This window comes from Clupea harengus, chromosome 23 (genome assembly GCF_900700415.2).
Source record: "Clupea harengus chromosome 23, Ch_v2.0.2, whole genome shotgun sequence".
NCBI classification, from domain to species: Eukaryota; Metazoa; Chordata; class Actinopteri; order Clupeiformes; family Clupeidae; genus Clupea; species Clupea harengus.
Window position 1 is genome coordinate 8,083,046 of NC_045174.1, and position 14,022 is coordinate 8,097,067.

Sequence of the window (14,022 nt, forward strand, 5' to 3'; positions counted from 1 at the left end):
ACATTCAACAACAAAAACAACAAAGAACAGCCACTGTGTTTGGGCTGTCTCTAGATCCGCCAATGCAGAGATTTTGAAACAAGGCCTTATATTAAACAATATTCCCTCGCAAAAGTTGGTTTATTCTTCAATATACATCCTCCCCTTGTAATGTTTACATGCAGTTTCAAGTCACGCTCAAAGCTCCAAAGCCGTCGGAGGTTTACTTGGTCCAAGTGCAGTCACCGGCATTACTCTTTGGCTTTGGCTGCTCCGGGCCTCTTAAGAGTCTGTCTGTCGCACTCAACAGGCTTTGGCACGATATCTGAGGCCCAGCAGAGCCGTTGCCAAGGAAACTAGGCATTCTGCCGGTGAACTTTGTGCAGTGCACACAGATTGTGCGTGACCTCAGTCGACGCAACGGGCCGATACACAAACGTTTCCACGGAGCCAGCTCAGCAGGCAGTGTGAGGCGGTAAACACAGGCGTCGTAGCTTCACGTGAAAACAAACCTGACTCTCCTTCTCCTTCTGTACTCTAGGGTTTCATAAATATTCTGACAGTCCCAGGATTAGTCCTTAGAGATTTAAGGGTTTGAATTTCTCTGCCTTACCTTTCAAGTTGTAAACTTGATCCTATATTGTCTTACGATTTGTCTTAATTCTTAATGTATATAAAGTTTGTCTTACACTCCTCAAATATTTCACGAAGAAAGTCTTTAGACTTTAGAGTATTATAGGCTGTGTATATGCTACACCTCTCATGTATCAAACACAGACAGAAAAACCTGAATATTCAGAATTATTCAGGTTTATTTTGCTGCAAAGTTTACTCTTTGACACACAAGGACTACATCAGTTGTATTATGTTCTAGTATCACTATATCTCTGTTGTCAGAAATATCTTCAAGTGGGTGATTTAGAATTACTGGTCTTCAGCTTATGACCTTAACCCTCCAGACAAATTCTTCTCAGCAGTCCCAAAGGATCACAAATCACCTTAGTTAGGGAGTTATCCCACCAATTACAGGTGAACTAAATATGCAATTAGGTATTATTTAAAGTATTCTTTCTTTCAGCCAAACAAGGTTAACTAGAGCCTAGAGGAACTTCACAGCACTGTCTTGCTTAACCAGATGTAAAACAGCCTACCCTACCCTGCCGATGGCATTCAGAGCCCATACATTAACACATGCACCTGTCTCGTCTGTGAAGACCTGACACACACACATGCACACACACACACAAACACATAGGGAGAGACAGACTCACAACTTTACAGCACTGTTAAACAGATGCCAAACAGATGCACTCAAATACCACACCACTCTAAATGAAAACCAGAACCCCATGCTTTGACACATGCACCTGTCTCCTCTCTGAAGAGCAGAGGGTCTCGCACACACATGGGGAGACATACACACACACACACACACACACACACACACACAGAGACACACACCCCAAAGAGAGCTTCTGCTTTTGAGGGCCTCACTGTTGAAAGAACCTTAAGATCTTAATGGAATTCAGGCTGTGTGGGGCGGGCTTTGATGAGTGATTGGCACATCGAAAAAACCTGGCACAGATTTTCACCGAAGCATGGAATATGTATCTGTGTCTGAGCCCCGTTCCACTTTCTCTCATGCACCCTGAGATGAGAGACAATCTTTTAGAAAGTCCCTAGTGTTCATTGTCATTATCACCCAATTAGTTCCTAGTCAGAGCTGATTGAACAAAGCCAGCCAATAGGGGAACTTGTTGGGAATGGAACCCAGTCCCAGGATTCTGGTTCCAGACTTTTGTGAGTACCTCAGTGTGTGAGTGAATATGTGTGTCTGTGTGTGTGTGTGTGTGTGTGTGCATGCATGCATGCGCGTGTGTGTGTAATCGGTGTGGTGGTTCCCATGCATTCAGATGGAAATGTGTGGAGAGAAAGGAGCCTGAACTTGAAGGAGTTTAAGAGTAGCGGGGATACAGTGAGACAAAACCTTTTTTCGCCTTGAAGGAGAGGAATGCATTCATTTCGAGTTCCTTAAGATTGTGTACTGGATGCGCGCGGATGTGTCTATGGCAGCTGGGAGGACAAGTGTGTGTGTATGCGCTAACAGGTGGGTGAAAGTGCAGAGGTTGAGCTTCTGAACACACACACACACACACACGCACCACACACACATACTCCCAACTTCTTAAGATCATGCTGCTCCTTTCGAGTGCCTTTCAGTTGCGACTCCTCGATTTCGGCGCACATCTCACCGATGTAAATTGGGCTCTCAGGGTATAATGGTGTCTGCAGTAGTATGCATCTCTGTTGGGCCGATCTCATTAATTTCCTGTTTGCCCAGGTTGCCTTTGTGGGCGACGCGTCATGTTTGGTTTGATTAGCCACGGCTCTTTTGAAAAGGAAGCTGAAGTGATTTGTGGAGCGTGAAAATCGTTCCTTTGCCGTGGTCTCCAGTGAGCCCTGTTCCCCTTTGTATCTTTGTGTTCCCATACATATGCCATGATTTAGATGCTGGCTCGTTTCCATGCCTATTGAGAGAGAGCCTAAGGAATACATTTATAGAGGCAAACATGGTTTACAACATGCAAGTCTATCAGTGTAAAGTTGAAAGTTTTCACAGGAATGGTATGTTAATTTGTTGACATATTTATGGAAATGTTGAAATGGCTGTCTGTGAACTTTTTTTTACTTGGCCCTGAAAATTTGAATGTGTGCTTGTGGAGGAGGTCTGTAAGGTTATCGGCTGTTTTTTGAGTCTGGTCATCTCCACTTTTGGTGTTGGTTATGCTCTTAGCAAGTTGATTTGAAGTGTATGGTTGCTGTCATCACTTTCAGACTTTCATACAACTAGTGTGTCCCTCTTAGTCCTACCCTCTACTCAAGATATGAAACCACTTTAACTTTTTGTGCAGTCGAAGTTTTTTTCACAATATGTATCTGGCTTCTAAAGCCATACAAATTTAGTTTTATTGTAGTCAATTTTAATAGTATCGACAGATGTTTTTTTCTTGCCTTTTTAATAGACATGAAGTCACCATCAGCAAGCATTTTCAGTGCTGTACATTCACTAGGGAAAGCTATGTATGCAAACAACACATTTACTCCTGTTGGTATTGTTCACCACCACCCCCCACTCCACCCCCAACACCCCACTTTTTCCCGGGCCTCCGTCCCCTCCCTTTAGTGTCCTATGTGAGCCACTTTAGGATCTGTGGGCTGAAGGTTGGACAGGAGGGGGGGTCCCTCTCTCTACAGCGAGAGACCAAACACTGTGCCATGACCAATTACTTCCACTGCACCCCAGGCTAGAGACTGGCCTCTGTGTGGTCCGGTCGCTGATTACCCATAAGGCCCTTCACCAGGCCATGGCACACATACCAGCAGTGTACACTGGCACATGTAGGGCATACCCCCCCCCCCCCCCGTCCCCCCCATTCACAAACACACAGCATATGGCACTGAGGGCACATTCACACGGAGGAGATTCACGCTGAATGCCATTTGGCAGGGGCAGGAGAGTGTTTGGTTAAATTGGCATGCAGGGTTTTACCATTTGTTTTTAAAAAAATATATGTTTTTGTAGGTAGCTAGTTTTTTTTATAACATTTGAGGAGAGATAAACACAACTGTCGTTCCTTGTACCTGCCCGGGCTTTTCGCTATGTAGTTTTGGAAAAATTCAGAAATCCTGGGAAAATGTGAAAAATACATACGTTGGCAAGTTAGATAGACTTTGTCAGTACTAGCTGGTCTGTTGGCTGCTGGCAATGCAGTTGGCTGCTAGCTAGTTTGCTCACTGTCATCCATGTCATATTGTTGCAGTTGTTTCACTTATTCATGGTCTGTAAGGAAAGGGCTTAATGAGGTGATAGAGTCCAAGACTGGGACTTCATAAGATTAGAGGGAGTAAAAGCTGACAGTAAATGAGTCATTGCTTTCGAAGAGATTTTGTGTGTGTGTGTGTGTGTGTGTGTGTGTGTGTGTGTGTGTGTGTGTGTGTGTGTGTGTGTGTGTGTGTGTGTGTGTGTGTGTGTGTGTGTGTGTGTGTGTGTGTGTGTGTGTGTGTGTGAGTGTGTGTGTGTGTCTAAGTAAGAGGGAACTGGAGTCTTATCACCTGCTCCTCCCGCTTCGCCCACATAAGCACTCCTCCCTGGTCACAGCCGAGCTCCCAGCATACACGTCTGCGGTGTGAGCCATCGTGACAGAATCTTTACTTTTGAATGTTAACCACGTAGCTCAGACCCAAACAATGAGAGCCATCATTCCCACTGACTGGACGTGAGTCAGAACAGGTGTGTGTGTGTGTGTGTGTGTGTGTGTGTGTGTGTGTGTGTGTGTGTGTGTGTGTGTGTGTGTGTGTGTGTGTGTGTGTGTGTGTGAGTTTCTATTTTTCAGAAAAAAGTTAAAATGTTTGAAATTTCATGTGCCTTCGATCTGTTTTGGATGAATCATACTGTTCAAAAAGACAAATGTCAGTTGATTGTTCTAGTTTTTGGCAGCTTTGGTCATGTTCATAGGCTAGCGGTATGTGGACTTTGCATTGCGGAGCTACATTAAACAAAGGCAAAGTACTGCTCAATATCAGCAATTATAGGAAGCATGTTTATTTGGAAGAGATGTTCCCTCTACCCTTGAACTGTAAAACCCATAATGGACTGTTGAGCTGCTTAAATTTCAGCGAAAAAATATTCAGAAAAATCTGATTCCTGATGAAACTTGACTTACGTAATGTGGAATCAAATTAAGTATATATGTGTGTGTGTGTGTGTGTGTGTGTGTGTGTGTGTCTATATATATATATAGTGTGTGGCATGGTGGTACTGGGCCCTGTTGCCCTGAAGTGGAGTAACACATGGCGCTTCGGAGGGTGGATGATGGACTGGGAGTGGGCACACAGAGTAGGGGCCACACTCTTAAACACTCAAAAAGTCACGGCCCACCGATGAACATACTCTCTTATTTCCCAGAATGCATGTCTTTTTCTGTCTGTGTCTGTATTCTGAAAGAAGTGTTTTGAAGTATATCTGAAATCTGTTTTCATTCAAAGAGAAAAGAGTCAGAAGACATTAGAGGATCAGAGGAGCCATCCGCAGATGGATAAGCCTTATATGGAGGAGGACTGGGGGGCAGGTGGTGGAGGGATCAGACAGAACCCCCTACAAGACAGACACAGAGAGAGAGAGAGAGGGAGAGAGGGAGAGGGAGGGAGACAGACAGAGAGAGAACGAGAGAAAGAGAGAGAGAGAGAGGGAGAAAGAGACAGACAGAGAGAGAAAGAGAGAGAAGACAGACAACCAAAGACCATGAAAGAGAAAACAAAAAGATTAGGGTGTATGAGGAGAAAAACAGAGAGGCTTTGGAGCTGCTCCCTTGAAGACATATGCAAACACATGAAGTCCATACTGGAAGCCATATGCAAACACTTAAAGTCCATACTAGAAGTCATACACAGACGCATAAAGTCCATACTAGAAGCCATATGCAGACACATTAATTCCATACTACAAGCCATACTCTAGCTGAGTGTGGGATTTTACCACTCACCACATTACAAAATAATTAGGAAATCTCATATGTAAAATCCAGGGTATTTTAAGATAGTATACCCAAACACAACACCTTTCTAGCCCTCGCCTGTTGCGTATGCATGTACACAGCTGAAGAATCATCTCTTTCGTAACTCTGTGCCATTTGGTGCATTTGCTAATCCAGGATTGCTCTTTTAATGAATCAGCAACATTCAAGATTTGCAGAGGTATGAGGTCACTTGCAAAGGGATATCCCCATGGAAAACGTAGGGACAAATGTAAGAATAGGTATAGACGTGCAGAGGTAGCGGTAGGGTTCAAATACATCCATGAGGGCCAATTCAGGCGTGCCAAGAGATGAGAGGAAACAAAGCAAAACCGTGGAGTTGTAGAATGTTGTAGGAAGTCATTTTATGTGGATTCTTCTGCTAGCAGCCATGGGTCAACCCCGAGACGGTTGCAGGCTAAGCCAGACGTTTCCCTTATGATGACCTTATCTGCTGCTTAAACAATACAGTCAACACTCTGAAGATTGATGACTGGGCTCTTAAAACTGAAAAACTTCTTAAAACCCCAGCCACTTGTTTCTGATATTCTAAAATGGAGGTCTCACTGATCAAACTGCTTTTTAAAATAGTCTTAGTCTTTTTTAAATAGTCACTTTTTAAAATAGTTTTAAAATATGAAATCCATTTTCTCTGGTGTTGTTAGATGTAGATGTTAGACTAGGCTGTTAGGTAGCAGCACAGACACCACCCTCTCCGAAACAGCTCTCCACAGCACAGCAGTGGCACATCATCTCAATTTTCAATCCCACAGCAGTAGCGTTGCCTTTTTTATTCTTCCTCATGTGTGAAAACCGTGCGGTCAGCTTCCATTGGGCAGGACAGCGGGCAGCTTTAGAGGCAGCGACCTGTCTCAGCGTCGTCTCAGAACGCAGTTGTCACAGTGACCGCAGGCAGCTGGCAGCTTCACAGCAGTAGGCTGCTTGCTTGAACTGATGCATTTCGGGCCTTGCATAGATTGCAGTTTGATTCTGCCATTTGATATATTTTATGTCCACATTCTTGTTTTACACATCTGACTTTATTGTTATTGGCATAATCTGCTGTCTTCTATTTTGGCATCATAAAATACTATTTAGGGATATGTGTGTGTGTGTGTGTGTGTGTGTGTGTGTGTGTGTGTGTGTGTGTGTGTGAGGGTCCTCCCTGGGCCCCTCCACAATGCCCCCAGACCCCCATTTTTCCACCTCGCTTTGCTTTGAGTGCGGCCATGTTGCCCTGGCTGCTGTGATAGTCCATTGTGGCACGGACAAAAGGCAAAGTCCAGGGCCCCTTTGTGGAACTCCAGCAGTGCGTGAACCCCCCCACCCCCCCACCAAACCCCCAATTTCCCTACCATCCTGGCCCTAGCCAGCCAGAAGACACTCACATCCAGAAATAAAGATCAAAGGCAGTCAGACATGCTCTGAGTCATTTTTGTGCTTTCTTTCTTATGGTAACTGCTCGCGTCCCATGTCTTTGTCTGCAGTGGCAGTGAGTTGGCGTTGGACTATTGTGTTGGAACTGACCGTTCGGTATTGAAAGGCTTGCATAGGCTTAGTAGCTCTGTTTAACGTTATGCAAGGTCAATGACGTATTCTCTCTCTTTTTCGCCCCCTCTCTCTTTCTCTCAGAGATGACTCTGTTGTCCACCCAGCCCAAGTCCCTGGACTCCGCTCCGGTCTCAGCAGCCACCACCAGCGAAGACCCTGAGCAAAGGATGCTGGAGAAGAGGTCAAAGGTCATCGAGGAGCTCCTGCAGACAGAGAAGGACTATATCAAGGACCTGCAGATGTGCGTGAAGGAGATCATCCAGCCTCTCAAACAGAAGCAGGTTTGTCAAGATTCCGCACATTATCCTCAGTGTTGCTCATACACAATATTCCATCTCCCCAATGTCTTTTCTACTCTCTCTCTTTTCTCTGTTCCTTCCAAGTTCATTCCCTGGGTGCTTTTATCATTTTGCATTGGGTGGAGTAATAAACCTGATGAATGCATTAGCCTACACTAAATATCATTGCAGCGTAAATAACCTGTTGTAAATCTCAGTCGTGGTTTATCCATTGTGACCTGTAGGTGCCGAATGTGGACCATGACGGTCTGTTTGGGAACATCGGCTCTGTGATTGATCTCTCCTGTCGCCTGTACAAATCCCTTGTAGACACAGACTCCATTGGTGAGTATGTGGACCTATCACTCATCGGTATCTAGTATGATGGAGGTGGATCTGGTTCTCTGTATGCTGGTTCTGTGGCAGTCTGTCTTTCAAGTGTGCTGAAATTAGTGTACTAATGATGAAATTAGCACTTGGATCAACAGGTCTCTTTGAGAGGCTTTTTCTTAATTTTAACTTGTGATCATGTAAAATGCTCACGGAAGATCTGTCATCTCTGGCACTAATATCTCTATTTTGATGTTTTGATGAACATTTCATCAAATGCCTGATTAGTTCCATTTTGAAACAAACTAGATTGACAAGTGGCATTGACATCTGGCCCTTTTGTCTTCCAGGGAAAGTGTTTCTGGACTTCAAGGTAGAACTGGAGGAGGTCTACAAGATCTACTGCCAAAACCATGATGACGCTATCTCTCTGCTGGAGAGCTACGAGAAGGACGAGATCATTCATAAACACGTGCTGGAGTGTCTGGAGAAGCTTAGGTAACTAGGCAACAGCTGACCCAGGAAATCCTGGTGGTCTCTGTATGGAAGCAGAGTGCCGAACCCACAAAATCTGAATACTGCTTCAAGACTGCATGGTGTGGTTTATAATGCATGTCCATGACAGCCTGAAACTGGTGTTTCTCTCTTGTCCACAGGGTATCTAGTGGCATAGAGGAATACCTGCCTCTTGTCATGTGTTCTTTAACAGCAAATGGGGTTTTGTAACTTATGACCGATGAATTTTCAAGGTTCATTGAAATGCATGTGTGTGGTGTTCAACAGGAATGTTTTCTAACAAGACCATGTTTGAAAATGTAACCACTTGGGACCATACCACGATTTGTGTTGCTTTTAATGATGCTGGTTGAGCACAAGTCATGTCTTCCAAGTACTTGTGAGTCTATTAGCAGGTGAACATGAAAACTAAAGCACAGTGTCTCACTGACTCGTCATTGGGCAGGTCACAAGAGGTCAGTTGATTTGAGGATTAGAAGGAAGTGAAAAGAAGACTTAAGTAGTAGTAGGACAGACAAATGGAAAGGTGGACTCCTAGTTTGGCGATATCTGTTAATACTTCTGAAAGAGACCTGGTTATGCCTGGCAGGTAATGAAATGAAATGGTATCTCATGGAGTCAGCTGTGTGCCTTGTAAACCCTTCATGTGTGTGGGGGTGGTGGTACTGAGATTATCTTATCTGTTTGCTTTCAAATAATAGAAACTGTTCCGGTGGGTGGAACTTGTAGGTTTGAGACATTGTTGTTGGTCCATTGCATTTCGCAAGGAAATTGTTTGAAAGTAAACAGTCTCTTTTTTTTCAAAGATTGTGTGTGTGTATGTGTGTGTGTGTGTGTGTGTGTGTGTGTGTGTGCTGTAGTCATCAGTCTCCCCAGTCCAGCTTAGTGATGCATAGTAGTTGAAGAATGTGCCTCGCCCGGTTTCAGCCCCACCAACCCAACTACTCCACTCCCCTGCTGGTTTCACTCCATCTTTCAGCAAGGTGCACGTGTGTGTGTGTGTGTGTGTGTGTGTCTGTGTGTGTGTCTGTGTGTGTGTGTCTGTGTCTGTGTGTGTACACACACACTCCATGCAGCTCACCTACCACTTAACCTCGCATTGTTTCAGGCTAAGAACCACATCCTTTCTTTGAGGGTTTTTTTGTTAACTCTTGGACAGGCAGGCAATAATTAAAGCTGCGTTTGGCCCTAGACTCCGTCTCAGTGCCTGAACTCCAAACATCCTTTGTGTTGAGCGTTGGACTGAAAATATGTTTTTGAAAACAGCTTTGGTTTTTTTCTGAGTGGCATAGCAACGCTTAGGTCTTGAAACTCATGGTTGTTTTGGCTAGATGTCGTGGAAGCGGAGATCAAAATCTTCAGGTTTGAGAGTTGAGGTTAGTGGAAAGGGCTTGTCACTTTCTCCTTATCTGTTTGTGGACATTGGCCGTTCATTTAATCACATTCTGCACTGTCCAAGACACGTGAGTCTGTAGGGACCTGGAGGATTGAGCTTGTACTTCTCTCCCCATTCCTCTCTCCTGTTTCTCGCTCTCTCACATTCATTTAGTTTCTCTCCCTCACTGGGGGAGCTGCTAGGAGCCAAAAGGTTAGCTCATAAAGGAGCTCTAAAAAGTGGGTCGCCAGGGGCACCCGTTGCCATGGCGCCGGGGTGACTTATTAACTTTGCAGGGGTGGACTGCCGTTCTGTTGTATGAACCGTGGCGCCCTCTGATCCCGCCCTGAAAACTTGACTGAGCAGGGTGACTGGGCCCTGTGTCGGGCCAATGTCAGCTCACTCACCCCCCAGACATTCCTTCAGATCCCAGTGCTCTATGCTCTATGAACCCACTGATGAAAAGTGGGCTCCGATGCAGTAGTGACTTAGTGTCCACTAGTGTGTGTGTGTGTGTACTAGGGAGTTGCATATCACACAGACCTGTGGATACACAAGTAAAAGTCCGGAGTCCACTGCAAAGAAAGAAACAATGGTTCCCCTTGCTTAATGATCAGATACTAGAGATTTGGTCAAAAATGTTTTTCCAAGCCCTTCAAGGCGTTGTGGCGAGATGGTCTTCCTATTTCCCTACTGTTCTGGGAGTTTTAACATGGTTTTGGTGACATTACGTTGCCTTAGGCCTAGTGAGGAGAGATGATTAATGATCTATTCCTCCTCATTGTGGCTTGTACATTTTGTATATATCAAATACCAGTACGTTTGGGACTGTTCATGCAGCCTTCGTTGAGCTATGAGTGTGACTGACTGATACGCTCTACAGTTCAGGTCATTAAATGCTGAGCATTTGTTTTCTGTTCTCTCTCTCTCCTCCCCCACCTGGCAGAGCGGTGTATCGCGAGTGGTAAGTCCTTCCAAGCCAACGGCTCTGCATGAGAAGCGCCTGATAAGCATGCTCATTAATCTGCTAACATAACCCAATCTCCTCTTCCTCCTCCTCGGCCATTTCTCTCTCTCTCTCTCTCTCTCTCTCTGTCTTCTCTCTTTTTCTTTTTCCATCCTGTGTGCGATCAATGGGATTGTGTGATCCGTGACGCTCTATTGTGTGGTGTGGTGTATTGTGCGTATTTGTGTGGTGTGGTGTGTGTGTTGTGATGTTACCATCCTTCCCTTTGGGTTAAGTGAGCTTATGCTTTTGCCTTCTCATGACTCTGTGTTTTGTCCCTTCCCTAAAAAACTGGCTGTTGATCTTGTGATGTGTGCTGGGGATTTAGAGCTTTGATCCGCTGTGCCTCATACTTTGATGTTCTTTGGTGTGTTTGTAACGGTGGATCTCAAATCATAAGGATTTCCCTCAATCTGTTCTATGTTAACAAAGAGCTCTTTTTCCACGGCTTCGCCAATACTGGCAGCATAAATGCTATGGCCATTTGTACACAGCTTCAACACCATTTATTTGTACACTCTCTCATACCTATCAGGAAATTATGAACACCCTTTTTTGCTGAACAAATATTGGTATTAGTATGTTCTATTCTTACTCTCTGGCCATTGTCGGCCATTACAGTTTTTACAGGAGGGTAGACCTTTGTTTAGACTGAAGAGTTTTTGTTTTGACTGAGTTTCACATTAAGGTTGAAAGGGTGTTTAAGTTTCTGTGAGCAGGGTGAGAGAGTCTGTTTACTATGTGTGGATTTCTCTTGTTGAGTTCATAACAAAGCCATATAACCTGGCAATGAGTACATGTCCTTCATTTCATTCTCTTCCTTTCCCTTTCTCTTTCTCTCCTTCCATCTTTCTCTCCCCCTCTCTCTCTTTCACAGGGGAAAGACAAACTACATAAACCTGGGTTCGTTCCTCATCAAGCCGGTCCAGAGGGTGATGCGCTACCCTCTGTTGCTGATGGAGTTGCTCAACGCCACACCAGAGTCGCACCACGACCGCGAGGAGCTCGTTGACGCTGTGCAGTCCATCAAGGAGATCAATGTCAACATCAATGAGTACAAGAGGAGGAAGGACCTTGGTAAGATTTGTCTGTGCGTGTGCGTGTGTGTGTGTGTGTGTGTGTGTGTGTGTGTGTGTGTGTGAGGGAGTGAGTCATGTCTGTGTTTATGATAATAAGGAAGTGGTTATCAAAATGAAAGCAGAGTGCAAGTTTAATTTAGGTGACATGTCATGTTAACACTTTATCTGTTAAGTTTTTAGTGCCTCACTTTACCTCAGTATATGGCTCCATTAGGCCCTATAGCAGCAGGTCTGACACTAGTGCGCCCTCTTCTGTCCAACAGTGGTAAAGTACCGCAAGGTAGACGAGGACACTCTCATCGACAAGATCTCCAAGCTGAGCATGCACTCAATCATAAAGAAGTCCAACCGCGTGAGCAGCCACCTCAAACACCTCACTGGAATCTCCCCACAGGTAGGCATCATCATCATCATCATCATCACCACAGCAGGAACCACAAGCATCTCCACAACATTAGGTTGATGCTGTGTGGTGCCCAAAATATTCAGCTCTTTTTATTGATGGTATCTGTGTCTCCCTCTTCCTGTGTCTCTTTCTGTGTGTGTGTGTGTGTGTGTGTGTGTGTGTGCGTGTGTGTGTGTGTATGTGTGTGTGTGTGTGTGTGTCTTTCTCTCTATCTCCCTATCTATCTGCACTCCACCACAGGTCAAAGATGAAGCATTCGATGACGCAGAGAAGCGTTTTAGGTTACAAGAGCGGCTGATCAAATCGTTCATTCGGGACATCTCCCTCTACCTGCAGCACATCAGGGTAAGAGCACTGCTTTCAAATAAGACGCAAACAAAACTGGCATTCACTGTACCTGCTGTTACCCCCTGTGATACAACTGCTTACCACCAACTATTAATAGAACATCTTTTTCAGTATCGCTGCCATAACATCATAGTCCATACTTCGATTGGAGTGAAGATATTGATTGATGTACATGATTAGTGTTACAGTCCAGACACTGTGCTAACCATGCTTCTCTTTCAGGAGTCGGCCTCCGTGAAGGTGCTGGCTGCCATCAGCTTCTGTGACGTCTACACAGACCGCACACACCCAGACCCGGAGCGCTTCCAGAGAGCTCACCGCTGCATCAGTGATAAGCAGTTCACGGATTTTGTGAGTGCACTAGTCTGTGGTTCTGTTCTTTGCAAATGAGCCTGTGATCCATATAGTGGTATCCTGGTTTCCTTAATTATCACCATTATATGTTTTATTTAGCATTTTCTATCTGACAGTCCCCTTTTTGCATTCTCCTGTTCTCTCTCTCTCTCTCTTTCTCTTTCTGTCTTTCTCTCTCTCTCACTCTTTGCCGTGAGCAGAAAGAGCGTACAGAGACGCTGGTCATCAAGCCGCTCAACCAGCTGCTCTCCATGTTCGCCGGGCCGCACAAGCTCATCCAGAAGCGCTTCGACAAGCTGCTGGACTACGACAACTGCAAGGAGCGCTCGGAGCGGCTGCGCGAGCGGCGCGCACAGGAGGAGCTGCAGGCGGCGCGCAACAACTACGAGGCGCTCAACGCGCAGCTGCTGGACGAGCTGCCCAAGTTCCACCACGCCGCCGAGGAGCTGTTCACGGGCTGCGTGCGCGCCTTCGCCCAGGCCCAGCGCGACTTCATGCAGTTCACGCTCGGAGAGCTGCAGCCACTGCTACAGGTGAGGAAGAGGGGGGAGTGAGGCGGAGGAGGAGAAGAGTGGAAGAGAGATGAAGAGAGGGGAGGAAATATGTAGAGGAAAAGGAAAAGTGACCAAAATGGCAAAGGAGAAGAGAAGAAGAATGGGAGGCGATAAGGGAAGAGTGTTTCTCTTCATATGTAAAAAAACTGCTACAGATAAGGTTAAGATTGGTGGGAGGAGAGAAGCTTTTCAACCCCTGCTACAGGGAACTGAGAGAGGGAAGAAGGATGAGAGAGTTAGAAATAGTGGGTTATTATGGTAAAGAGGGAGAGAATGATAGAGAGGAACAAAAGAGAGCGAAAGAGATATGTTCATATGTTAAGATGTCTATGTGCGTGTGTTTCACAGCTCTCGGGCATCTGTGGGACAGAAGGGAACCTGATATCGATGTTCCAAGAGGAACATAGCAAGGTGCTGCAGCTCCTGCAGAACTTCAGCTTCTTCCCCGAGAACCTGCCCCTAGCACGCAAGCCCTTCGAGAAGAAGACCCTTGAAAAGCAGACCTCCAAGAAGCAGCTGCAAGGACCAGTAAGTCCAAACAAATCCCAACAAAATCCCTACAAAACTTTTTAAGCAGTCCATACTGCAACCTCATTTAGAGATATGTATAAATGCACAATAGTGACACATTCATTCATTTCTGTTTTTTCCCTGTCTTTCTGTTCTTCCTGCA

General features: G+C 45.3%; 1 protein-coding gene across 3 annotated transcripts in view; it reads left to right on the forward strand.

Moving 5' to 3' along the window:
* LOC105888767 (dynamin binding protein) overlaps window positions 1-14,022 on the forward strand; it is a 52,297-nt gene that overhangs the window by 35,332 nt on the left and 2,943 nt on the right. For 2 of the 3 annotated variants that reach the window (XM_031561706.2, XM_031561707.2), the window contains 10 exons: window positions 7,185-7,384; window positions 7,627-7,726; window positions 8,062-8,209; window positions 10,549-10,566; window positions 11,486-11,685; window positions 11,951-12,081; window positions 12,334-12,438; window positions 12,664-12,792; window positions 12,996-13,328; window positions 13,698-13,877. In XM_031561706.2, the coding sequence (XP_031417566.1) occupies window positions 7,185-7,384; window positions 7,627-7,726; window positions 8,062-8,209; window positions 10,549-10,566; window positions 11,486-11,685; window positions 11,951-12,081; window positions 12,334-12,438; window positions 12,664-12,792; window positions 12,996-13,328; window positions 13,698-13,877 (1,544 nt within the window). The remainder of the gene's footprint in view (window positions 1-7,184; window positions 7,385-7,626; window positions 7,727-8,061; window positions 8,210-10,548; window positions 10,567-11,485; window positions 11,686-11,950; window positions 12,082-12,333; window positions 12,439-12,663; window positions 12,793-12,995; window positions 13,329-13,697; window positions 13,878-14,022) is intronic. The other variant, XM_042703342.1, reaches the window with a different exon arrangement.